Source organism: Epinephelus fuscoguttatus, linkage group LG14 (assembly GCF_011397635.1).
Source record: "Epinephelus fuscoguttatus linkage group LG14, E.fuscoguttatus.final_Chr_v1".
Lineage (NCBI taxonomy): Eukaryota > Metazoa > Chordata > Actinopteri > Perciformes > Serranidae > Epinephelus > Epinephelus fuscoguttatus.
Genome location: NC_064765.1, coordinates 2,242,751 through 2,267,704, shown reverse-complemented (window position 1 = coordinate 2,267,704; position 24,954 = coordinate 2,242,751). Strand labels below are relative to the sequence as shown.

Below are 24,954 nucleotides of genomic sequence, written 5' to 3'. Positions count from 1 at the left end.
GGCTGACATAATGTTTTACGTGTTTAAATCAGCTGGTCTGTTTGTTTTGGAGACAAAGTGACCTCTGTGGATCATTTGGCTCCCAGAAAAAACCTCCTGAACACTGATCACTGAAGGAAAAGTGTAGCTATGGTCAACCCCGTCTATTGGTCAGTTGATGAAATGAGTTGTCCTTTCACGTCGGCATGACATGCAGCTGGTTGCTGTTATTGTTTAAGGCCGCTGGTGGCATCGGGGGAAATGTGGCAGGACAAGGACGAAAGTTAAGGCAGCAGGAGTCCGAAGTAGGTGGGAGGGAGGGGTGGATGTGTCCAACAACCACTGACTTTCACCCAGGAGGCCGGTGTTTACTTCCTGTAAAGGCCCTGACACACCAAGCCGACAGTCGGCCGTCGACCAAATTCGGGCCGTCGGTGAGCGTCTGTCGCTCTAGTATTTGCAGTGTGTCCCACACCGTCGGTGGCTTTTCGGCCGATTGAGCATGTTGAATCGGTGGCGGAGCTTGTCGGTGAGAGAGATCACTCTGATTGGCTGTTCAGGTTTTATTTCCTCGCCCCTGTAGCGAGTGAATCTGCCTGTAGTGAAACCGGGGCTAACCGGTGCTTCCTCCTCAGGCTCCACTTCACTCAGCTGCCCCACAGACCCGCTGCTTCTTCACACTTTAACCTGAATAACAAACCGGAGCTAGCTGGGAGCGGCTAGCGGAGCGTTAGCCGCAGCATGACCGGAGGGAAGCACAGCCAGTTAGCCTCCGCTAGTCTCTGAGCTAGCCCCGGCTCTCCGTTTGGATCCAACCGGAGCACCCAGCCCTGGTTTGTTATTCAGGTTAAAGTGGGAAGAAGCAGCGGGTTTATCGGGCAGCTGAGTGAAGTGGAGCCTGCGGAGGAAACACCGGGACCGTCTGGATGTAATAGTCCGTGGAGGTGCTGCGGTGCTCGGCTGCACAGATAGGAAACCCCTCGGCTGACAGGATGTACCACTCTCTCACTCCGATCTCTCTCACGCAGGCGCAGAACGTATGTGCTACTTGGCCGTCGGATGTAGTCCGTGTAGTGTGTTCAAATGCAACTGACACAGGGCGACGTGAGGCGACGTAGACAACGCAACAGTTGGCTTTCGTCACCGCTAGTTCTTTGATGTCGGTTTGGTGTGTCCGCACCTTAAGATTGTAAAGCCAAACCCTGTTCTTTTTCCCCTTTAAGTCGCAGTGAGGATGTGTTGCCATGGTAGCTGCCAGTCTAATGTCAATTAATCATCAGAAATGTAGAGATTCGCACCAAAGACAAAGAGAAGCTGTGGACGGTGGCAAAAAAGCAAAATCGTCATGAGTTAGGAAATATAAAACAGACAAAGGAACTTCACAGCTCGCTCCCCGTTAACGCTACAGTCCCTGATGTCTCTCTGGTGTTTGACGTCAGCACCTTCACCTATCAGCTGTACAAAAAAAATAAATCTTTGGAGGCCTAATTTACAAACAGGTGTGCACATGAGCATCAGATACACAAACCAGATTTTCTGCTATCTTATTTTGTGCTTTAATTGCCCACTTTAATTGCTAGTACAAGTAAACTTATTATTTTTAGGGTTCAGAATCAATTTATTCTTTATTCCTCAACCTATATATTTTATATGATGTTTAAATCAAACACACCTGAGATGCAGCTGTCACTAAAGAAACCAGACTCACATGTTCATTAGTTGTCCTTCTACAAGCATGATCTATTTCTGCTTAGAAGAAAGATACTGAGCTCTGTATCAGCTGTAACAGACTGGATGTTAATGTAGCACATATTCACTACTTCACCACACTGCTGAGGTTCCTTTGAGCACGGTGGTGAACCTCAAACTGTTTCCTGTGTGTAAATCAACCAGTTAACTGCCTCTAAACTTAATCAATGATCCTTTCAACCTGTCAGTCAATAAACAGGCGGGGATGTGACGTATAGTGAACACACGTTCCTCAGATCAGGCAGCGACAGGTTCTACTTCAGTTATTGATTTTCTTACATGTGAGCTGGTCAGCGCTCCGTCACTAACACCAACAGCTACATCAGCTGGCCCAGTCCTCCCATCAGCCACTCTCAGGCAGACGAACCCTCACACGCCTCGGGTCTTACGAGACGTTTCACAGCAGCATGTCAAGTAAGTTCAGACAGACTGAAGAAAGGCGAGTCAGCTGGGAACAAATTCTTCCTCACAGTGACAGCTGGAAAACAACAAAACAAGAGAGGAGGAGACACAGTGAGCAAAGAGAAAAGAAAGCAGGATTCAAAGCAGCCACAAATACAAGTGATTAAAACATGCTGCAGACGTACGGCCGCTCTGACAGACAGCTTCATTTCCAAAGAAACAGTTTCATCTGTTCCCAAACACGAGAACATGATTATAGCAGAGATGAATTTACTCTGCACCCTGGAGAGTTTTTTTTCATGTGACACTGTGCCGTCATGATGTTTGCTGTCATGTTCTGGAAACATCTAATGAAGTGAAATCACTGACAGGATGTGCCTGGTGTTTCTCTGATGTGGTTGACTTAAAGGTCGCGACCTTTGGTGCTTCAGTTTGGAAAAACCTGCCTGTGGTGCTGACAAAGAAAACAGTGCCAGTGTCTGACTGTCACATGAAGATAGTACCTATCTAACCTCAAACACAGCTGTAAAACCTAATATATATTTAGATTGCTTCTCCCCAATTTCTCTTCAAGAATTGACTGTAGTGATTTCTTCATCTAAATCATGAACGTGTCTCTTAGACCCCATCCCAACTAGGCTACTTAAGGAGGTCTTTCCTTTAGTTAACACTCATATATTAGATATGATCAATATATCCTTATTAACAGGCTATGTACCACAGTCTTTTAAGATAGCTGTAATTAAACCTCTACTAAAAAAGCCCACCCTGGATCCAGAGGTGTTAGCCAATTATAGACCAATATCTAATCTTCCCTTTATGTCAAAGATCCTTGAGAAAGTAGTCGCAGACCAGCTGTGTGATTTTCTCCATGATAATAATTTATTTGAGGAATTTCAGTCAGGATTTAGAGTGCATCATAGCACTGAGACAGCTCTAGTTAAAATTACAAATGACCTTCTGATTGCTTCAGACAAAGGACTCGTCTCTGTACTTGTTTTATTAGATCTTAGTGCAGCGTTTGACACAATTGACCATCAAATTCTACTGCAGAGACTGGATCACTTAATTGGCCTAAAAGGTTCTGTACTGAGCTGGTTTAAATCTTATTTATCTGATTGTTTTCAGTTTGTTGACGTTCATAATGAATCGTCCTTACGTACTAAAGTTTGTCTTGGAGTTCCGCAAGGTTCTGTGCTCGGACCAATCCTGTTTACTCTATATATGCTTCCTTTAGGTAACATCATTAGAAATCACTCTATAAATTTCCATTGTTATGCGGATGATACTCAGTTGTATTTATCGATGAAGCCAGAAGAAAGTAATCAATTAACTAAACTCCATAACTGCCTTAAAGACATAAAAACTTGGATGAGCACCAATTTCCTGATGTTAAATTCAGACAAAACTGAAGTTATTGTTCTTGGCCCCAAACAACTCAGAGACTCTTTATCTGATGACATAGTTTCTGTAGATGGCATTGCTCTGGCCTCTAGCACTACCGTAAGAAACCTCGGAGTAATATTTGATCAAGATTTGTCTTTTAATTCTCATTTAAAACAAACCTCACGGACTGCATTTTTTCATCTGCGTAATATTGTGAAAATTAGGCCTATCCTGACCCGAAAAGATGCAGAAAAATTGGTCCACGCTTTTGTTACCTCAAGGCTGGATTACTGTAACTCTCTATTATCAGGTAGCTCTAGTAAGTCCTTAAAAACTCTCCAGCTAATTCAGAATGCAGCAGCACGTGTACTAACAGGAACTAAGAAATGCGATCATATTTCTCCTGTTTTAGCTTCTCTGCACTGGCTCCCTGTAAAATCCAGAATTGAATTTAAAATCCTACTGTTAACTTATAAAGCTCTAAATGGTCAAGCTCCGTCATATCTTAGAGAGCTCATAGTGCCATATTATCCCACCAGAACACTGCGCTCTGAGAACGCAGGGTTACTCGTGGTCCCTAAAGTCTCCAAAAGTAGATCAGGAGCCAGAGCCTTTAGCTATCAGGCTCCTCTCCTGTGGAATCATCTTCCTGTTACGGTCCGGGAGGCAGACACCGTCTCCACATTTAAGACTAGACTTAAGACTTTCCTCTTTGATAAAGCTTATAGTTAGGGCTGGCTCAGGCTTGCCCTGTACCAGCCCCTAGTTAGGCTGACTTAGGCCTAGTCTGCCGGAGGACCCCCCTATAATACACCGGGCACCTTCTCTCTCTCTCTCTCTCTCTCTCTCTCTCTCTCTCTCTGTCTCATTGTGTCATGTGGATTACTGTTAATTTATCATGTTGATCTGTTCTGTACGACATCTATTGCACGTCTGTCCGTCCTGGAAGAGGGATCCCTCCTCAGTTGCTCTTCCTGAGGTTTCTACCGTTTTTTTTTCCCGTTAAAGGGTTTTTTGGGGAGTTTTTCCTGATCAGCTGTGAGGGTCCTAAGGACAGAGGGATGTCGTATGCTGTAAAGCCCTGTGAGGCAAATTGTGATTTGTGATATTGGGCTTTATAAATAAAATTGATTGATTGATTGATTGATTGATTGATTGAAGATTCAAAGATTCCCCTGAAACATCAGTCTCATACTCTGTATAGGAACGATGTTAAACTGCATCGTCCAGATCAAAAAACAAAAACGAAACAAGAAACCTTCCTGTGCACCATATTCATATAGACATCATAGCATTATCAACACTCCATACGTGTGAAGCTGATGGGAATGTTGTAAGGGACTGTTCGTTACTTATACGGGGGAGGAAGTGGGGCAAAAAGGGGGAGGCATGTTGAATATTTTTTAAGCACTGTGGAGGGACTTATGTTTTTATTTTGGCTTAGGAGAGGGTCATACAAGTGTACACCATTTATCACAGCCAGAAACTGCAAATTGTTTTTATATTTAAAGAAAACATTTTTAAAGAACATGTTCCTCCCAAACCTGCATGTCTTCTTCAAAAATTAACAGGGAATTTATCATAGACAGAAACTGAATGAATGAATGAAACTGTATTGTCATTATACAAAACATGTACAATGAAATTGTGTTGGCTTCTCTCTATATAAATAAATAAAAATATTTAAGAAAAGGCACACATTAAAAACAATACAAGACATCCCTGAGAAGTTAAAGGAAATGGCCACTTCAGAATGAAAACACAGACAGTACTTACTGACCCTCATGTCAACAAGAAGTCCAGTGATGTTTTTTAATCCACAAAACTCATTCGGGGTATCGGAGGATAACAGCTAGCCGTATTTTTCCATACACTTGAAGTGCACGGAACCCACATTTTGAAAATGTAATAAAACTCCACTAATGCATTTCAAAAACGTCAGAACGGCTCGTCCGTCGTAATCCAAGTGCCCTGACTTGAAAAGACGTAATTTACTCCGCTTTTATAGCATCATTTCCCACCGCGGTCAGTTAACCTGCAGGCGTGCTGTGTTTTCATGGCAACTCACACAAGACTCGAGAACTAGCACCACCGCTAGCCATCAGCTAGTCTCGCGGGAGTTGCCATGTGTTGACCACGGTGAGAAATGATGCTATAAAAGTGGTGTAGATTACGTCTTTTCAAGTCAGTTTTGCATGCCGTGGCTTCAGGGCACTTTGATTACGATGGACGAGCTGTTCTGACGTTTTTGAAATGCATTAGTGGAGTTTTATTTCATTTTCAAAATGTGGGTTCCATGCACTTCAAGTGTATGGAAAAATTTGGCTAGGTGTTTTCCTCCGATACCCCGAACGAGTTTTGTGGATTAAAAAACTACACTGGACTTCTTGTCGCCATGACGGTCAGTAAGTACTGTCTGTGTTTTCATTCTAAAGTGGCCATTTCCTTTAAAATAGAGATATTTTTGATATATATATATATATATATATATATATTTTTTTTTTTTTTTTAAGATTTGGCCAAAAATAAAAAACAAAAATTACATGACAGTTGAAAAACAGGCCTTTTTATAACTCCAGGATTTCATCATCAACTTTTAACTTGCAAGTATTTGATCAGAAACCAGTGAAAGTTTTGATCAAATTTTGACCTGATGATGGCGCTAGAGGTGAAGCTAAAGGTTCACCAAAATTATTACAGTTTATTTGGAGGGGAACGTTAAAGTCTGCACAAACTTTATTCATCCAGTAGTTCTCAAGACATTTCATTTGAAGCCATAAATGTGAACGTTATGGTGACGGTACAGGAAACGTCAGGGTTGTTAAGATCCATCCTCTGGGGACCAAGACTGTCTGCACAACATTCCTTCACAGTGGTGGACTCAGGCTGTCTGAGGGTCTGGGCCAAATAAGTAAATACAAAGTGCACCTGCTGCATGTGGTGTGGCATGTAGAGGGTTTACTACCATATAGGGCAGCCTGTATGACTCTGCACCTTTCTCCATTTAAAGCCACCCAGAGAGCTCTTCATCACGTTCTCTCTCCTGGAGGCACATCCTGCAGGGCAATCTGCCATGTTTTATCTACCATAGGGGAACCAAGAGGACACTTTGCTGTGGTTTGTTTGATCATAGGAGCACAAAGGGGTGATTCCACCAGTGATCCATCAAATGGTTGTTGGGATTTCTCAGTCTGGACGACAGAGACCTTTCCATCCTCAGAGCCATGTACAGTGAGAGATGTAACATAAATGTGTAAAAGCAAGAAAACAACTGATGCTCGAACATCCAACAGGCTGCAGTCTGGTTCGCAGTAACTCCAGGAGAAGCTGGTGAAAATCAGTTCCAGACAGCTGGTGTTGCACCTGATGTACGAGCCATGAGGTCTGCAGGTGCATGAAAATGAAAACGCATGAACTGAAAATAACAGATAAAACTAATAAAAGGGAAACAGGTAGAGATGAGCACAGAGTGGAGGGCTGATCAGAGACATCAGAAGTTTATTGTTAAAATCAAATCTTTGCCCACAGTACAAACAGCCTTTTAGCACTAATGTGCTCTTGTTATCTGCTCATCATGTGAGGACTATCTGCTCTCAGACAGAGAAACCAAACTCAGCCATAACAAGGCTCCACAAAAATGGCTGCCAATGACAGTCTGACATTTGGCCCGACGGTGCAGCGTATATACCACAATATACCACAGTTTAAATGCCAGTGCACACTCAGAGAACACGGACTGAAACTACATGAATATGAAACATGACACGGCTTCAAAAAGGCAACTTAACCTCCAGAGTTGACAGATCATAAGAGGTTGTAATGTTCTTTGTAAGTACTTAAAATATCCAGATAAAGAGAATTTGGATCGATCATAAATCAAAGATAAAAGCAAAGAGTTTGGCAGAAGCCTCCTGCTGGAATGTGGAGGCAATGAAACTGCCGATGGAGACCATGTGATGCAGCTGAAAGCCAGTGAGTGGACAGTGAGCTGAGATTTATTTGTCCAGGATTAACTTTCGTTCCTAACCCTAAATGTGCGTGGAAAAGAAGTCCTAAAAGTTCAGCTCGGTCAGTGCTGTTGGGGGTTGACTGTTGGTTGGACAAAGCAAGACACTTGAGCACCTTTGGCTGTCTTAGTGGGCATTTATTGTTGTGTTCTGGTGTTTTATGTGAGAGATGATGCCTGATGAGGTGTTCATTATCACTTTTTAACAGCTGACATGGAGGCGTGAACTGTCCAACACACAGCGGAATGATAATGGACACCTCATCAGGCATCATATCGAACACCTGGAACAATCATTGCTGCCCCCCCCCCCCCAGGTTATTATGCAATGGAAACGTTATTCACTGCAGGATAAATGTCAGAGAACATATAGAAAACCACATGTAAACGTGTTGTCTTACCTTACCGGTGTGCTGCCATGTTTGTTTACCATTTAGCTCTGCTTTCCAAAGCGCAGCCAAAATATTGTGAGAACAAGCAGCAACAGCTGGAAAGATATACTGACAAAGAGCTTCGTGAAATTGAAGAACGGAGGAGGAGAGAGAGAGAGGCGCAACAGGTAGAGGACGAGAGAGGAGGAATGGCTGCTGCAAGGCTGCGTAGCTCTGGAGATTGGTGGTGTACCTGTGAATGCTGTGCCCCAGTGCCCACAGAAGAGGAATGCCTCTGTTGCAAGGAATGGGACCGGTTGCAGCCTTATTTTCAAGGTCTGGATGTGACCGAGGACGAGACACCTCCACCTGGAGTAGTATCCAGCTGGGCTTTATCTAGAGCTGGTGAGATATATTTCGGCCGCGCTTTGGAAAGCAGAGCTATATGGTAAACAAACATGGCAGCACACCGGTAAGGTAAGACAACACGTTTACATGTGGTTTTCTATATGTTCTCTGACATTTATCCTGACGATATGAGGCGGTCTTTGTGGAAAAAAATCTTGTTTAGTGGACTAACTTTGCACTTGAAGGTTGCCCGTTCACTTATGTTTTAACAGGTCTGACGCTACTATGCGCCCCGGCTGTATTTAGGCTAACGGCTAACATACTAACTATTATTTTTCGTCACTAGTCAGTTGAAGCAAATTTAGGACGATAGGAGACAGGTTGAAATAAACCGAAATTTCCCTTTAAATACGACCTAGCAGCAGGAGATATTCTAGTCCACTCAGCTCAGCTCATGGAACCCTTTGGCCCAGCTGTTAGCCAGAAAGCTAAAGTTATGCTAAGATTCAAAGTCAGTAACAAACAGTAAATATAATGTGACAGTATGTTTAACAACAAGACAGCGAGCTATCAGCCATGTCACTGTCCCCAAAATAATATCAAGATTTTCACAAACAAACAATACACCATGAGTTAGGTTGCATTTCCCCTGTGTGAAAATGTGCAGCTGCACAACAACAGTTACACCTCCACAACACTGGTGGGCGGTGGGGTTTCTGTGAAGTGCTGTAAAGTTTAGTTGATTCAAAACACACATTAAACACACATTAAACATGGCTTAATAGAGACAGTTTCAAACACAAATCAGCTTCACTATAACTCGCAGCATTCACAGACAAACACTTGTCTTTATCTGGACACATTTTCCCCACAAATACAACATGCTAACGTTATTAGCACAAGCCTATGGCATTTTACATTGTATAAATTAGCCTAGCAGCTAGCAGCTCATATTTCAGCCAGGATAAATCACACACAGTGTGTGGAGGCTTTATTGTCTTCACAATTTATTGTTTCTTATCTGTGAATTAAAGTAAATCAAAGCTTTGTTTCCACTGAGGGAAATGGTTTCAGCCTATAAAAACAGGAGCTCTGCGTCACTGTGACTTATCACATTTCTGGGGAGGTGCACGTCAGGTTACGGCTCTAGAAAGTGTTGCTAAAGGGCGGAGCTCTGTGGAGAGAGAGGAGAGATGGACACTGGTATGCGATATGTAACGCAACTTGACCCTATATCGATATAAAAAGTATCTACATGTATATCTTGCTTGACAATATATCGCTCTATTGTACACAGACGTTATATCGCCCAGCCTCACCTCCCACCGACCCCAGTTGGACTTTCGCTGCCTTAACATTCGTCCTTGTCCTGCAGTGTTTTCCCCTGATGTTACTATAACGGCAACCGGCCACGTATCATGCTGATGTTAACGGATGCCTTTTTGCTTTGGTTTCTGACGCTGCAAGTCACTGCCCAAGCACTGGATTTCGACGACTGCCGAGTGAGACCAGGCTCATATTTTGTGCTTTGAATATGTAACTTAGTTACATGTAATCTGTTACTCTCCACCCCTGTGCAGAAGGCACACAGTGAATATGGCCCCCACATGTTATATGGGTGATTACGGCCCTGACAGGCAGCCTCATCTGGCTTCATAGTTTAAAAAGGAGTGTTGTAATAGCTGGTGTTACAGAGGCCTCCATCAGGGAGTGTGCAGCCTTCACACAGACCAGTCTGACACAGTCTCAGAGGACACAGAGGAGTGGAGCTGCCTTGGTTGAAACATCACACCCTACATTCCAGCACAGGCCTGTATTGTTGTCTGTGTGCACGCAGCCATGTGTTGTGTCGGAGCTCCACTTCCTCGTCCTGCAGAAGAAGGAGGATAGAGGCGTGACGTCGCTGCCCGCAGAGAGGCCCGTGCAGCAGCACAGAGAGGCAGGGACACACCGAGCGGGGACGGACGCTGCTGCTGCCGCAGAGCTCAGAGCTGTGAGACACGGGGAGCAGCCGCGGCTCACCAGCACACACCGGCACCTTCGCAGAGAACACACGCAGCCATAATGCGGCACCGCCCGCAGACCCCGGAGCTGATGTGACTGTGCACACCCAGAGCAGGGAGGCAGCGGCGGACACCACCACCACCTCTCCCCGGTTGCCTCGTCGCGGCAGGTCGGTCGGTTTGTCTGTCTGTCTGCAGGGGGACATGTCCTCGCTAACCGTGGAGGAGGACCAGAAATGGGTACCGACACACGTCCAGGTGACGGTGCTGAGAGGCAGGGGCTTACGGGGCAAGGGCAAGCACGGCACCAGCGACGTGTACACCATCATCCAGCTGGGGAAGGAGAAGTACTCCACCGGTGTGGTGGAGAAGACCACGGAGCCGGAGTGGAGGGAGGAGTGCTCCTTCGAGCTGCAGCCCGGTGTGCTGGAGAACAGCGGGCGGAGCAGCTTCCCGGCCGGGAGCAACGAGCTGGTCCTCATCGTCATGCACCGGGCTCTGATCGGGATGGACGTGTTCCTCGGACAGGCGGTGATCCAGCTGGATAAGATGTTCATCGAGACCAGATGCGTGAAAAACGAGTAAGTTCAGCTGTGTGTACATGCGTGTGTGTGTGTGTGTGTGTGTGTGTGTGTGTGTGTGGCGTCAGCATGCAGATGAAGGGGACCTAACGCTTCATGCATGTGCTCCACCAGCCATGACTCCGATGTCTTATTTCCCATGTTCAGTGAACTCATCAGGGTGTTTGTGCCCTGCTTTTGTCCTGTTTCAGTTCCTACACTTTGTTGTGAGATATAAACACAGCTGTCAGGACTGTGCTGCATCAGGGCCCTGCAGACACACCCTCCCTCCTCCCACAGACACCAAACTAACTCATCTGAACACTGTTCACATCACTGAGGCTGGAGGCTTCCCCCAAAAACCAGACCTTCTAGAAACATCACTCTCACCTCCACATTAGGTGCTGCTTTGTTGTGGGATCTTAAAGTGTTGTGTCCCAGTAGCTGAGGCCTGACGTAGAGCAGAGGGGATTAATGCCTGTCCCAATTCCAGGGATTATCTAACAGATTCATGATCCCACAGCTCCAAGGTATTTTTAGAATAACATGTTGTTTTACTAAAGCTCTCCCATCGGAGTGCGGGATGTAAAGTTTGATGTTGCAGACATTAAACATTTTTAAAGGAAACCTCCATCATCAGATAACTCATGTTTATGATCTATATGTCATTGTGGCGCTCCCACTCTCCATTAACATTGATGTTATATAGTTCTACATGTGATGTCCTACAATCCCCTAAAGGGACAGTTCACCCTAAAATCAAAAACAAATGTTTTTCCTCTTTCCTGTGGTGCAGTTTATCATTCTAGATTGTTTTGGTGAGAGTTGCAGATATCAGTCGTAGAGATGTCTGCCTTCTCTCCACTTTGATCAAACCAGACGGCACTCGGTTTGTGGTGCTCAAAGTACCAAGATAATACATCTGAAAAACTCAACATTAATGTCTGTTTCCAGAAATCATGACCTGGTTACTCAAGATAATCCACAGACCTTGTTGTGAGCAGTTTCATGCAGGAACTATTTTCTTTCTTCCAGACTACACCAGTCAGCCATATCACTGTGCAGAAGGAAGCGTGCATCTATTCATGGATTAGAGACTTGTGCTTGTGACAGTGTGAGATGTAAATATTAATATGCGTCAATGTGTGATGTTTGTTTGCCATCACACGTCTCTTCATTTTCTCCCTGTGTTCCATCTCTCCCTCTGTGTGCCAGCTAGCTACAGGCAAACAGGGCAAGAACATTTTTCTGTCCATGAAAATGTGTGGGAACCCTGTGTGAACATTAGCTAGCTCAGTGATGCTAGCTGAGCTGGCAGTAGATCCACACTTCCTTCTGGATGATGAGATGGCTTTTGGTTGTAAAACTCAACAGCAGTGTCTCTTTACAGAAATCATGACCTGGTTCCTCAAGATAATCCACAGACCTTGTTGTGAACAGATTCATGTAGGAACTTTTTTCTTTCTACTAAACCATATCCACCAATGGTATCAATGTGCAGAAGGAAGAGTGCATCTACTCATGGACGAGAGGCTTGTGCTCATGACAGCGTGAGATGTAAACATTAATGGCGCCCTCCTTGACTGAGCTGTAATGTTAAGGCTCAGACACACCAACTGAGATCAAAGAAGTAGTGGCGACAATGGCTGACTGTTAGATCGCCTTACGTTGCCTGGGTCAAAAATGCTGGTAAGATATGCAAGTAGCTAGTAGATTTACTTCACTCACCAGGACGGATTTAAGACACTCGTTAGCCAGTTACCACATTAACAACTCAACAAGATGCTAGAGAACAATAAGACAAACAAGGGCTAACCATTTCAGCTGGCTAACAATAATAATCTTACTTAATCTAACATGTTGGTTTCTATCTCGTGCTCTCTTGATTTTAGCTGTTTGTTTACTTTCCTCACTTCTATTTCTTTTCTTGTGTGCTGAACTGAACTGCCAGTCAGGATGATTTCATTTACTGAAGGGCTCTGGTGGGCTCCACCGTCTCCAACACCTATTCAACATGCTGAATTTGCCAGAAAAACCCCAGCAAGGGCTGACTACTGCCAACTGTGCGGGACACACTGCAAAATTGGGGTGACAGACGCTTACTAATGGCCGCCCATCGGGTAGGTGTGTCAGGGCCTTTAGGTGCACACATCTACCACTAGCTCACCTAATGCCACTGAACTGGCTAACTGACAGCTCAGCCAAGAAGGATGCCATTATTGTTTACATCCGATGCTGTCATGAGCACGACCCTCTCACTGATGAGGAGATGCACACTTCCTTCTGCGGGTGTAGTTTGGTAGAAAGAAAATAGTTCCTACATGAAACTGCTCACAACGAGGTCTGTGGATTATATCGAGAAAACCGGTCATGATTTCTGGAAAGAGACGTTGATGTTGATTTTTTTTCAGATGTAATTTTTGGCACTTTGAGCACCACAAGCTGAGTGACATCTAGTTCCATTATATTAGAGAGAAGGCGGACATCTCTACGGCCGATATCTGCAACATTCTGCAACTCACACCAAAGCAATTCAGACTGATAAACAGCACCACAGATAAGAGCTCCCTTAGATAACTGTTTTTTAAGATCAGTGTGATCAGTCATCTTGGTGGAGTTCTGTAGAGGTGAAGGACAGCAGTGTTTAGGTGCATCAATTCTCCTTTAATGTCAGTTACATAGTTCTGTTTGTGACGTCCTACAATGCCCATAATCCCTTTCAACACCTCCCAGAGAACAGGCATGAACTTGTTGCATTTCAGCTGTAGGTTTGATATTGTAGATATAAAAATGAAAAACTCAAACATTTCTCATGACAGCAGTGCATTGTGGTCAACTGAGGCTACTGTCAGTGGAGAAATTAAACTTCCTCCATAGCTGATTTCCCCCTGTGTGATTTTAGGTTGGTGCAAAACTTAGAGCACACAAAGAAGTTATGTTATTTTGAGAGACTGACAGCACAGCCTGGTATTTACTGCTGAAGTTTTAGATAGCTGAAACATTTCCTGCCATCAAACCATAATGAGATGTGGTTGCACTGCGTTTACATTCTCCCAGACAGAGCGAAATGACTTTGTTCAACTTGAAAAGGACATTTGGTCTTTTTAAAGGCAAGTTCAGCACAAGTAGCATCATATTTCTGTCAAATCTGACTTAAAAAACTGTTTGAGATGAATAAAACCATTGAAGCTCTTCAGTCAGTACTGTACGAGTCATGTTGAAGAGGTAAATTACACCAGCAATCATCAAATTTGACCTATCAATAAAAAGAGCATCATCAGTAGGTGTATTTGTTCAAGTGCCAGAGTATTTTCTGTCCAGTATTAATCAGAACTGGTACCTGATCCAGGACATCCCCCATCACCCTACACCCTGCTCACTGAGCACAGATTGAATGTTTGGGCTTGTTGATGAACACAGTCGTTCCTCTGACTCTTTAGTTTCTGTGTTGTTTGTGGCCGTTTGATAAGAAGTGACGACCAGCTGACCCGACTGTGATTTCACTCAGACACACCTGTGAATATGAGATGAAAGGGGAACCAGTCTCCTTCTGGTGGAGCTGGTCACTTGAAGGTTAGAGTCGGCCTGTGATGTTGAAGTGTCAGCACTCTGGCGTCGTGGTACATTCAGTGTCTCCATGTGGTATTCAGTGAATCTGGGCTGGTCAACACTTCCCACAGTCAACACCGCTCATGTATGTCAGCCCTGAAAATATCTTGGGTTTGACAGAGAACATCGACCAAAACATGAGCCACATTTTAAGAGACGGTGTCATGTTCGTGCTAACCTATGTACAGATGCAGTCATTTATTTTGTGAATGAGCTTTGAAACCTGGCTCAAGGAAGATTATTAGACTGGAATATCTGTACAAACATGTCATGTTTTTGAGCTGTAAACAGAAGATTATGTTGCACATTATTGACATTATTCAGATAATCTACATGAAAGAGTATCAATTTTAGCATTGCTAATTAAAAAAAGGATGAAAATCGATGCAGCAGGACCAGAGATATCATCTTGTTTTGTCCACACATTCCTCCTCTGTGTATAAGTTTGGCGCCTACATAATACCCACAATGCACATCGATCTCTAGCAGTTCGGTCAGAGATGATGGTGAGGAGCGGGCCACACTTATTTTTGCAGTCTATGGGGCCACAGAGGTCTCACTTCTTTCTAACTCCACATCTCCACAAGATATTTTTATTATCAGACTTATAGGCCCAATCCCAGTTCCTCCCTCAACCCTACCACTCTGCTCTGAGTGCTGCTGCATACGTTAGGGTGTCCCATTTCTGTTGTGGGATGGAGGGGTCATGGTCATCCAGCCCTCCAGGTAGCCCTCCAGGTGGCCCTTCAAATGGGGTGGGAGAAGAAAATTCCCAGAATGCTTTGCTAACTGTGGTAGTCTAACGTAAACAAGTAACATGGCTGCTACCAGAGGGGGAAAGAAGCCCGTAAATCTAAGTTTATGTTTGTAAATAGTCATGCAAAATGTTAAAATCTGTTGGGATACCTTAGTTTAACATAGACACAAAGGAATATGTAATTTGATCGTTTTAACAGGCATTAAAAAAAAAAACAATACTGTGTTAACGGCCCTGTGAGATGTTTTAACTGTTGATCAGTTACTTTGTAGCAAACTAATGCTATTTCAACTGCTTATTAGTTACTTTTAGCTAACTGTTTTAACCATAATCCATTACTAATGGCATTTAAACTCTTTATTAGTTACTTTTATCTGTTTTCAATCATTATCCATTACTAAAGCTAATTATTACTATTTTGACTGCTTATCAGTTACTTACTTACTTACTTTTTAGCGAATTAATCCTATTTCAACCACTTAGTGGTTACTTTTAGTTAACGTTAACTGTTTAACTGTTATCCATTGCCTTTAGTGAACTAATGCTATTTCAACCGCTGATCGGTTTTAGCTAACTGTTTCAACCATTACTTTTAGCTAACTAACAATGTCATTTCAACTGCTTATTAGTTACTTTTAGCTAACTAATGCTATTTCAACCACTTATCAGTTACTTTAAGCTAACTATTACTATTTCTACTGTGTATTTGTTACTTTTAACTAGCTGTTTTAAGCATTACTTTTAGCTAACTAATGCTATTTCATCTGTGTATCAGTTACTGTTGTGACCATTGTTTGTTATTTTTAGCTAACTAATGCTATTTCAACGGTTTATCACTTTTTTCTAACCATTGCTAATACAACTGTGTATTAGCTACTTAATCATTATCATTACTTATAGCTAATTAATGCTATTTACGGCTTATCAGTTACTATAAGCTAACTGTTTTAACAATTATCCATTACTTTTAGCTAACTAATGTTATTTCAACCCCGTATCAGTTACCTTTATCTAACTACTGCTAATACAACTGTGTATTAGCTACTTAATCATTATCATTACTTATAGCTAATTAATGCTATTTACGGCTTATCAGTTACTATAAGCTAACTGTTTTAACAATTATCCATTACTTTTAGCTAACTAATGCTATTTCAACCCCGTATCAGTTACCTTTATCTAACTATTGCTAATACAACTGTGTATTAGTTACTTAACTATAATCCATTACTTTTAGCTAACTGATACTATTTCAACTGTTTATTACTTTTAGCAAACTAATGCCATTTCAACTACTTATAAGTTACTTTCAGCTAACTGTTTCAACCATTATATGTTACTTTTAGGGAATTCATGCTATTTCAACCATTTATTAGCTACTTTTAGCTCACAGTTTCAACCATTATCCATTTTTTTTAAGCTTAGTAATGCTATTTTTCAGCTTATCAATAACTTTTAGCTATCGGTTTTAACTATTATCCGCTACTTTTGGTGAACTAATGCTATGTCAACCACTTATTGGTTGCTTTTAGCAAACATTTAAACCGTTATCCATTGCCTTTAGTGAACTTATGCTATTTCAACCCCTTATCAGATAGTTTTAGCTAACTGTTTTAACCATTATCCATAACTTTTAGCTAACCAGTGCTGTTCCAGCTGTTTATAGTCAGCCTACTGTTAGCCAATGGTTTCAACTGTTATCCATTACTTTTAGCTATTCAATGCTATTTCTACCCGTTATTAGTTACTCTTAGCTTACTAATGCTATTTCAACCACTATCTGTTACTTTTAGCTAACATCATCTCCATAACTTTTAGCTAATTAATGCTATTTTATGTTCATGTCGAGCTCAGCCATGTTGTACAGGCTGAGCGCACACACACAAGTGAGTTAAATATTAAAATTCAGATCCCAGCCATAGTAGTGACACAGCATTTATTTTGTTTTTTCACACCTGAAAATACTTTGAGATCAGGAAATTGTTCACAGGTAGAAAAGGATGACTGGCAATATCTTTTAACATGATTAAAAACTGACTCTAAAGACTGCAGAGTTTAGCAGTAATATAAAACTGTATGTTTTCACCCCAGGATGATTTGTGGTTTTGGGCTGTTCTTGTTAACACCCTTAGCTTTGTGATATGTGATATCTTTAGGCTCTCATGATAGTCTTCAGAATGGTATTTTGTTTAAGGTGAGCTTTATTTGTATTGTGATAAAACCTAGGAGGAGGAATAAATGGTGGCAGTAAAATCTGATAATAAAAGTGTAATCAATGAACCTCTCAGGTGAGATGTAGGAATGAAAAACAGGTGCTTTTGAAACCAGGTGACAAATGAAGCAGCATTAAAGTCACTTTACATACAGATGAGCACAGAAACCTGTATTTCCAGTACATGTTTTCCAGTGACAGTGGTGTTACACTTGGTACTGCAGAGGTTGAGGACTGTGCCAAGACTCCTTCACTTTACAGTTTCTAATATTTATAAAGCCCTTTAGAGGAGGCTGGGGGCGTCACAGCGATGTAGCGCTCTGGGACGTATATTTCAGTAAATGGAGATACGTCAGGTCAAAACGGCTCTTTTCTTCTGAGCCTCTGACTTGTTTTATTCTCCATAGAATTCATCAGTTTTCACACAGCGTTCCTCTGAATCAGCGTGTTCCAGTCACACTCGGTGGAAATGAAGGATGAGGTTTAAATTTAGATGCGGAGAAGATGAGTTTATCCTGCAGGTGAGAGGATGAAGAAAAAGTGATGATTAAAGTAGTGAGGTAGTGCCAGAGGTGAAGACTCGAGCAGTGAACCTGGTGACTGTAGATAAGATCAAAAAAGACTTGGACTCGACGTAAACAACAGTTACTTATAACTTCACTTGACATGGACGGACTTATATTTTTTATCTAAAACTAAAAACGTGAAACAAAATCATAAATATGGGACTAACAGTGTGTTAATCTGCTGTAACATAAGCTGCAAACATTAGCATGCATGGCTAACTAGCTTACTACATACAGTTGTAACCAAGTGCAAGTTTAAAGGAGCACTTAATTAACTATCCTTATTAATTTGTGTTGTTACAGGTTACGTTTAAATAACAAACTGTGTAGTATTCTCCCACTACCTGATACTGGATGCTATCAGATTTTAAGCTAACGTTAGCAACTCTTTTCTACGGGAAATGGGAATCGCGAGCATTTTGGGAGTGGCATCGCCATCTTAAGGATAAGGATAGGCATCCTCAGCTATGGAAGCTTCCTGTCTAATCATTTGTCATCTGTCAATCATTCATCATCAGAAATGTATAATAAAGTGTGCAAATACTGATGTAAAGAGAAGCTCCTGACAGAGGCAAACGAGTGAAATAATACTAAACTGAAGTTATTTGATGTATTATTCATGCTTTAATAAAATTACTCAGACATGTATACGGCGCATTAAGAATAAGCGTCTCAATTGGAGTTTTTTTATTAATTTCCATCATCCACATAAACAGCTTTGTAGGAGTATTGTCTTCTTGGGAATAAGGGCAATTAACCAGAATAGTTTTTGCATGTTAACGTAGCAACAGATTAAAAAAAACCGTCTAATCTTGAGAGGCCCATGTCAAATTTACAGACAGTTGGTACCGGACCTTCAGATCTACAAGCCAAAATACCAACTACACTATCATTCAAAGATAAGCTAGCTAATGCTATGTTAACTGAATGCTAACTGAATGCTAACAAAACCTCAGCAAGTCATGCACAGTATTGTAACATAGAAACACTTGAAATGAGCATAGTGTTGTCATGATACTGGAATTTCTATCTCCCATACAATACCTTGAAAAATATCGATATTCGGTAGACTTTTTGATACCACACAGGAAAAAATTGACATCAAGAGGATACAATTTTAATTTTGTCTTAAAAGATAAACATAACATATACACATATAACACATGACATGGCAATAATGACTTTTCTCTCTCTTTGTTAGCAGCAGAGAAGAGCAGAATGACTATAGTAAATGGTCAAGTGTATCATACTGTGGAGAACGAGTATTAAATCCATTGCAAACATTCAGAATTAATATATTGATGAATCAGTATTTTTGACAACATCAGACCATCTGCTGTAAGCATGTACCAGGGCTCTGACTTCACAGATTAGCAGTGAGAGCAGCAGGACAACACACAAAGGCTTCATAGTAAACATGTCCCAACATGTCTGATCTTTATTCAGCCATTTGAAGGCAGAGCAGCTGCTCTGTAACGGGTGGCACGGGAGGATGCAGTGGCCGTGATGTATTTGCATGTTGAGCTATCGGTGCAGAGCAGATTCCTGGAAAGGTGGGCGTTGGGTGAATTCCCCTGCAGGGTCTGTCAGGAGGAAACCACAGAAACACTGCCAGATCAACACACTGCGGACAAACCAGCCCACGTTCTTAACAAAAATAATTTAATTTGCGATACCTTTGCTGAATATTGAACTTGTCATGCACATTTTTTCCTTAATAATCAAGTTCCGTCCCCAGAGAGTAATTTAAAGTTTCAGCTCTTTTTTTCTGCAGATCAGTGATTCTTCACGGTGCTGGTCGGGTGATTCTCTCACCGTTGATATCATGATTTAGATGTTGGATTTGTGTTTTTACAGACACTCCTTTTCATGCCATTGCTGTCTCAGTTTCACATCCTGTCATGTTGTTTATCTTAAAAAGCAAAGCTCTGATGTTGTTTCAGAAAAGTGAGTGTTACTGAGGCAGGCCTGAGAGCTGAACGTCCATCTGCTGACTGTGTGTGTGTGTGTGTGTGTGTGTGTGATGTACATCCAGACAAATCCTCTGTTAAGAGCAGACTGACTTTCAGTAGCTGCTGTCCAGAGGGAATACAGTCTAATGGACATTAGACGTTACATAATAGTCCCAGATAAAATAACTGTGCGTCAGGTTGTTGAAAACCAGGAGATTTATCAGATTATCTTGAGTAAAAACACATCCTGTAGGTAGCAGGATATACAGCAGCTGACATTTTACACATACTGCTTCTAACTCGTATCCCTGAGTCATGTGGAGGTTGTGTTGTTGCATGTCACATCAGCCTGTCTGCCATCGTCATGGAGACACAGTGAAGCAGAGACAAGAAGAGGACACTTGTAAAAGACGGTTGTGGTTTAGGCGAAGGACATTTTACCTATCAGTTGTTTCCAGATCTGGGTCACTGTGACACAGCAGCCCTGAACAGTCTTTTCTTTACTTCCTGTTGGTGCTCAGTTCAGTTCAGGTCAGAATGATCTGTCTGAAACAAAGCAGCCTGTGCTGAGGGATGCTAGTGTTAGCATCCCTCAGCACAGGGATGCTAACACTTGCATCCCTCAGCACAGGCTGAGGGATGCTAGTGTTAGCCACTGTTAGCATCTTCAGGATTTAGCAATGAATTAAATCATGGGTACGTTCCAAATCGCATACTTTATCTTTTTCCTTTCAGTAGGTCCTGCAGCTGCCCTTAAAAAATACGTACTGTGGCATGTAGTATGCACACAATCAGGACACACTGCCATTTTGTAACATCACGCCCTGAACTTTGACCCACTTGCTTTTATATCCGTTACCTTGGACATAAAATAAACATCAACCTGTATAGCTCTGCTGTTGTTACTTTGCAATGCATGCAGTTTTATTTTAAAGTTATAAGAAAAGACATCATCACAATGTAAAGTCTACGAGCGGGAACTCGTGGGCAGGTGGGGCCAGCAGGAGAAACACTACTGAGCGTATTCAGCGGGTCGCATACCACAAAAGAAAACCAGGGACCTGGAAACTTTTTTTGCGTATGCGCCAGGCGAGCACCTCCATTGGAATAAATAGGCACCATCTTGGGGTCAAGGTGTTATTATACATAGGGTTGCAGCAAACCAGTCTCACGGTACACTGTGATATAAAAGTTGGTGGTTATTATACTGGTTATTGGTAAAAGAAAGAATCTGGACGTCAAATCTCCCCTTTATTTTAGTAATTTGTTGAAGGGAGACTTTTGAAACACACTTCCATTGACAAAATGGTTTCAAATTTAAATTATAGCAATAAAATGTTTGTTCAACCAAAAATGACCCTTCTGTTTCCATTCCTTTAATGCTCATTCTGACTGATGATAATATAAATTCTATAATACCGTGATGCCATGAAACCACGATCTTTTTTGAGACGGTTATCGTAACATGAAAATCTCGTATCGTTGCAACCCTAATTACACATCTATGATTTTAGCTGAGCAGGTACACAATTCATCCGTAAACTCTGCAAAATAACAATATGTGTACTCTAATTGATTTCAAATGCACTTAAAAGTATTTGTATAATTAATGGATAGGAGCATCATTTATTTATTAGTTTTTGTAACCACTGTCTCCCCTTATTCCCTTCATTTTTCATGTTTACTTCAAATGCAGAAACAAATCACAATTTCAAACACTTACAGTCCCCCGTCAGGCGCTCTTTAAGTGCGTAAATACTCTGCTTAGATTAATATTTTGTTAAACATGCGTTTGTTCCACATAAAAAGTGGAGGAAAAACAAACTCTGGAAAGGAGCTGCAGGACATCAACTTTCTCCCTCATTTAGAAAATCTGGATCTTGACTTTAATTGTGTTGATGTGATGTGGGCTTGGTTGCAGTGATGAATTGAGCAGTCTCCACTCAGTATCAGCAGTAAAATGAATTGTTTTGAGAGAGGGCGAAGTCGAACATTTAGAAAATGCCATCAGCTGTCCAATACTGAAGTTGAAGTCCTCCATAATGATTAACACTTCTAAAAGATCATTTAAGGTTGCTGCACATAAATCTACTGAAGACATCACCCAGTCGTTAAAGGACTGAAGTCTGTTCAAATAGAAAAACAGCCACGCTGCATCTCGTCTCACATGTCTCAGTAAGTTTGCTACTTTGCAGACAGAAGCATCAGGACACAAAGTTAACTTGAATCAGCCTTTTGTGAAGCAGACATTGGCCTTGACCTTCACATAAGATGGTCTTGTCTCCTAAAAGCTCAGCCCAATAGAAAGTTGAAAGCTGAACTATTTGTTGCAGCCTTTGTAAGCAAACAGCAGCAGCAGCTGTGTTATCAGGATGTAGCTGCAGCTCCTGATCTACTCATTTTACTGTTGTTTAATACTTCAAAATCAACACCCACCTGATACATGTTTTCATAAGTCCTGTGTTTTGGAGAGGATGGAGGCATTTATTTATTAATTCATTTTGTGATCTTGGCAGAAGAAGCCTAGTTTTCTCTTTTATTATGACTTTTTCATTTCCTGTGATAATGAGAAATGATTCTGTCATTATGTTGAAGTGGCAAAATAAATATCCTTTGAAGATCACAGACTTTTCATTAAACAATTAATCAGTTCTTTATCTTCATTTGTTGATGTCAAGAAGACCAGCTGGCGTTTCGAAGAGCAAGAATTAAGAAGTATGTAAGATTTTGGGGGATTCAGTGGCATATAGTGTTAAAGACTGCAGATTGCAACTAGTTGAAACTTCTCCTGGTTAGAATTCCTTCAGTGTTCATTGTTCAGGAGCTGAATTATCCACAGAGGTCTCTTCACATCAGCTACCGCAGTTAGCTTGGAGAGGAAAACACGAGTGCCCCTGTTTAGAGTCAGTGTTTGGTTTGTCCGTTCTGGGCTTCTGTAGAAACATGACGGTGCAGCATGGTGATCTCTGCTGACGAGGACCTGCTCCCTTTGTAACTATAAACGTCTCATTCCAGGTAACGAGAACACAACAATTCTTATTTTTAGGTCATTATACACTAAAGAAAACAGACCTCAGTCCATCCATTATCAACCGCTTATCCGGGGCCAGGTCTCAGGGGCAGCAGGCTGAGCAAAGCACCCCAGACGTCCCTCTCCCCAGCAACACTTTCCAGCTCCTCCTAGAGGATCCTGAGGTGTTCCCAGACCAGATGAGATATATAATCCCTCCAGTGTGTTCTGGGTCTGCCCCGGGGCCTCCTACCAGTGGGACGTGCCCAGAACACCTCCAACAGGAGGCACCCAGGAGGATCCTGATCAGATGTTGAACCACCTCAACATGAAGGAGCAGCGGCTCTACTCCGAGCTCCCTCCAGATGTCTGACTCCTCCCCCTATCTCTAAGGCTGAGCCCAGACACCCTACAGAGGAAACTCATGTCAGACGCTTGTATCTGCGATCTCATTCTTTCAGTCACTACCCAGAGCTCATGACCATAGGTGAGGGCTGGGACGGAGATGGACCAGTCAATTGAAATCTTTGCCTTCTGGCTCAGCTCCCTCTTCACCATGACGGTCCGGCGCAGCACCTGCATCACTGCAGATGCCATGCCATACTGCAGATCCATTTCATGCTCCGTTCTACCCTCACCTGTGAGCATGACCCTGAGATACTTGAAGTCCTTTGCGTGGGGCAGTAACATAGTTAAGAAAACTAAATCCTAAATCCCACACACTGGAGCTTTAAGTCTGTCACCACAAAAAATATTGAGCTGTTTAACTGTCATCAGCCAAGTTCATCTCCTGTACATCTTTAACATAGAAAGCTGCTTGTGTTTAAGAGCATTACAACTGGCTACTAACACATTTGATTTCTTTCTAGATGACCTGTTCTCAGAAGGACTGGTGGCTTTTGTTGGTTTTTATTTTTATGACGACTTTTCATGAATCAAAAGAAGCCCGTCCTCCCTGGTTTTGTGTCAGCGTGGGCCTGAAGAGGTGTGGTTTAAAGATACAATGCTCTGTTATGTAAAAGTTTGAGGAGGGAAGTTGGCGGTGAGGTTCGAGCTCATCACATCCAGATGTGGAATGTGGTCTGAGCCTCTTGCCGCTCGTCTGCTGCTTCTGCTGATGAGGCAGGATCCAGGTCATGTTAGCAGCACAGAGCTCCTGGAGGGTTTGTTGGCTCATAACGTTGATGGAGGTGTAGCAGGAAGTGTCCACTTGATAATTCATATGAAGACGCATCACTCACCCACCTTGCGTCCTCTGTAAGTGGCTTGACACACTAAGCCGATTACCTGCCACTGTTGGGCCACTGTTGGGCCGTCACTGAGCGTCTGACCCTGGTCTGTAGTTTATGCAGCATGTTGGCTCTAGTTGGAGCGTGTTGTTGGGGACTGTTTTGCTGAATCAGCTCTCTGAGTGGTTGTTTATCCTCATGAATCAGATATTTAACATTTATCAAAGACATAATGTTTGTCCCCATATTTTTAAACCATTTTTTCATTCTGTTAGTAATAATACGACTAAATCAAATCTACCACTAATTACACATTTTTAAAAATGTCCTCTGGGATCTCTGTATATAAATCAACAGCTGATTTCCTTTTCTTTCAGCAAAATATATGTATATCAAATAAATATCAAATACACCAGTGTTGAAAAAAAACAGCAGTCAGCCAAGTGGATATGAGCGAGCAGATATTGATCAGTGACAGTGACAAGTCCTCCTGATGGTGGTGATAAGCCCATCTGGCAGTGCCAGTGTCTGTCGGTAAATAGTGTGATTAAACTCTTACAATTAATAAACCCTTGTCCTACCACTCTGTGGTTGACACTCCTGTAAATGCATTTATAAGATCTAAGGCAGTGGTCTCCACCTGGTTCAGCCACAGGGTCCAAAATTGTCTGTAGTCATCACGTCAAGGTCCACATAGTTCAATATATTCAGCATCATACTTGTGTTTTGTCATGTCGTTGAGCTAGTTTGTTGTTTCTGTTAAGTAGCTGTATTTTATTCACTCTCTACAGCAGGAAATGGCACTACAAAGTAAA

The 24,954-nt window shown here is 42.2% G+C and overlaps 1 protein-coding gene across 1 annotated transcript in view; it reads left to right on the top strand.

Annotated features, from left to right (window-relative positions):
• The first annotated feature begins 9,552 nt into the window (after positions 1–9,552).
• The window catches only part of rab11fip5a (RAB11 family interacting protein 5a (class I)), a 37,988-nt gene continuing 22,586 nt past the window's right edge, over positions 9,553–24,954 (top strand). The window contains exon 1 of the mRNA XM_049596075.1: positions 9,553–10,825. Coding sequence (XP_049452032.1) covers positions 10,449–10,825 — 377 coding nt within the window. The 5' untranslated portion in view covers positions 9,553–10,448. The remainder of the gene's footprint in view (positions 10,826–24,954) is intronic.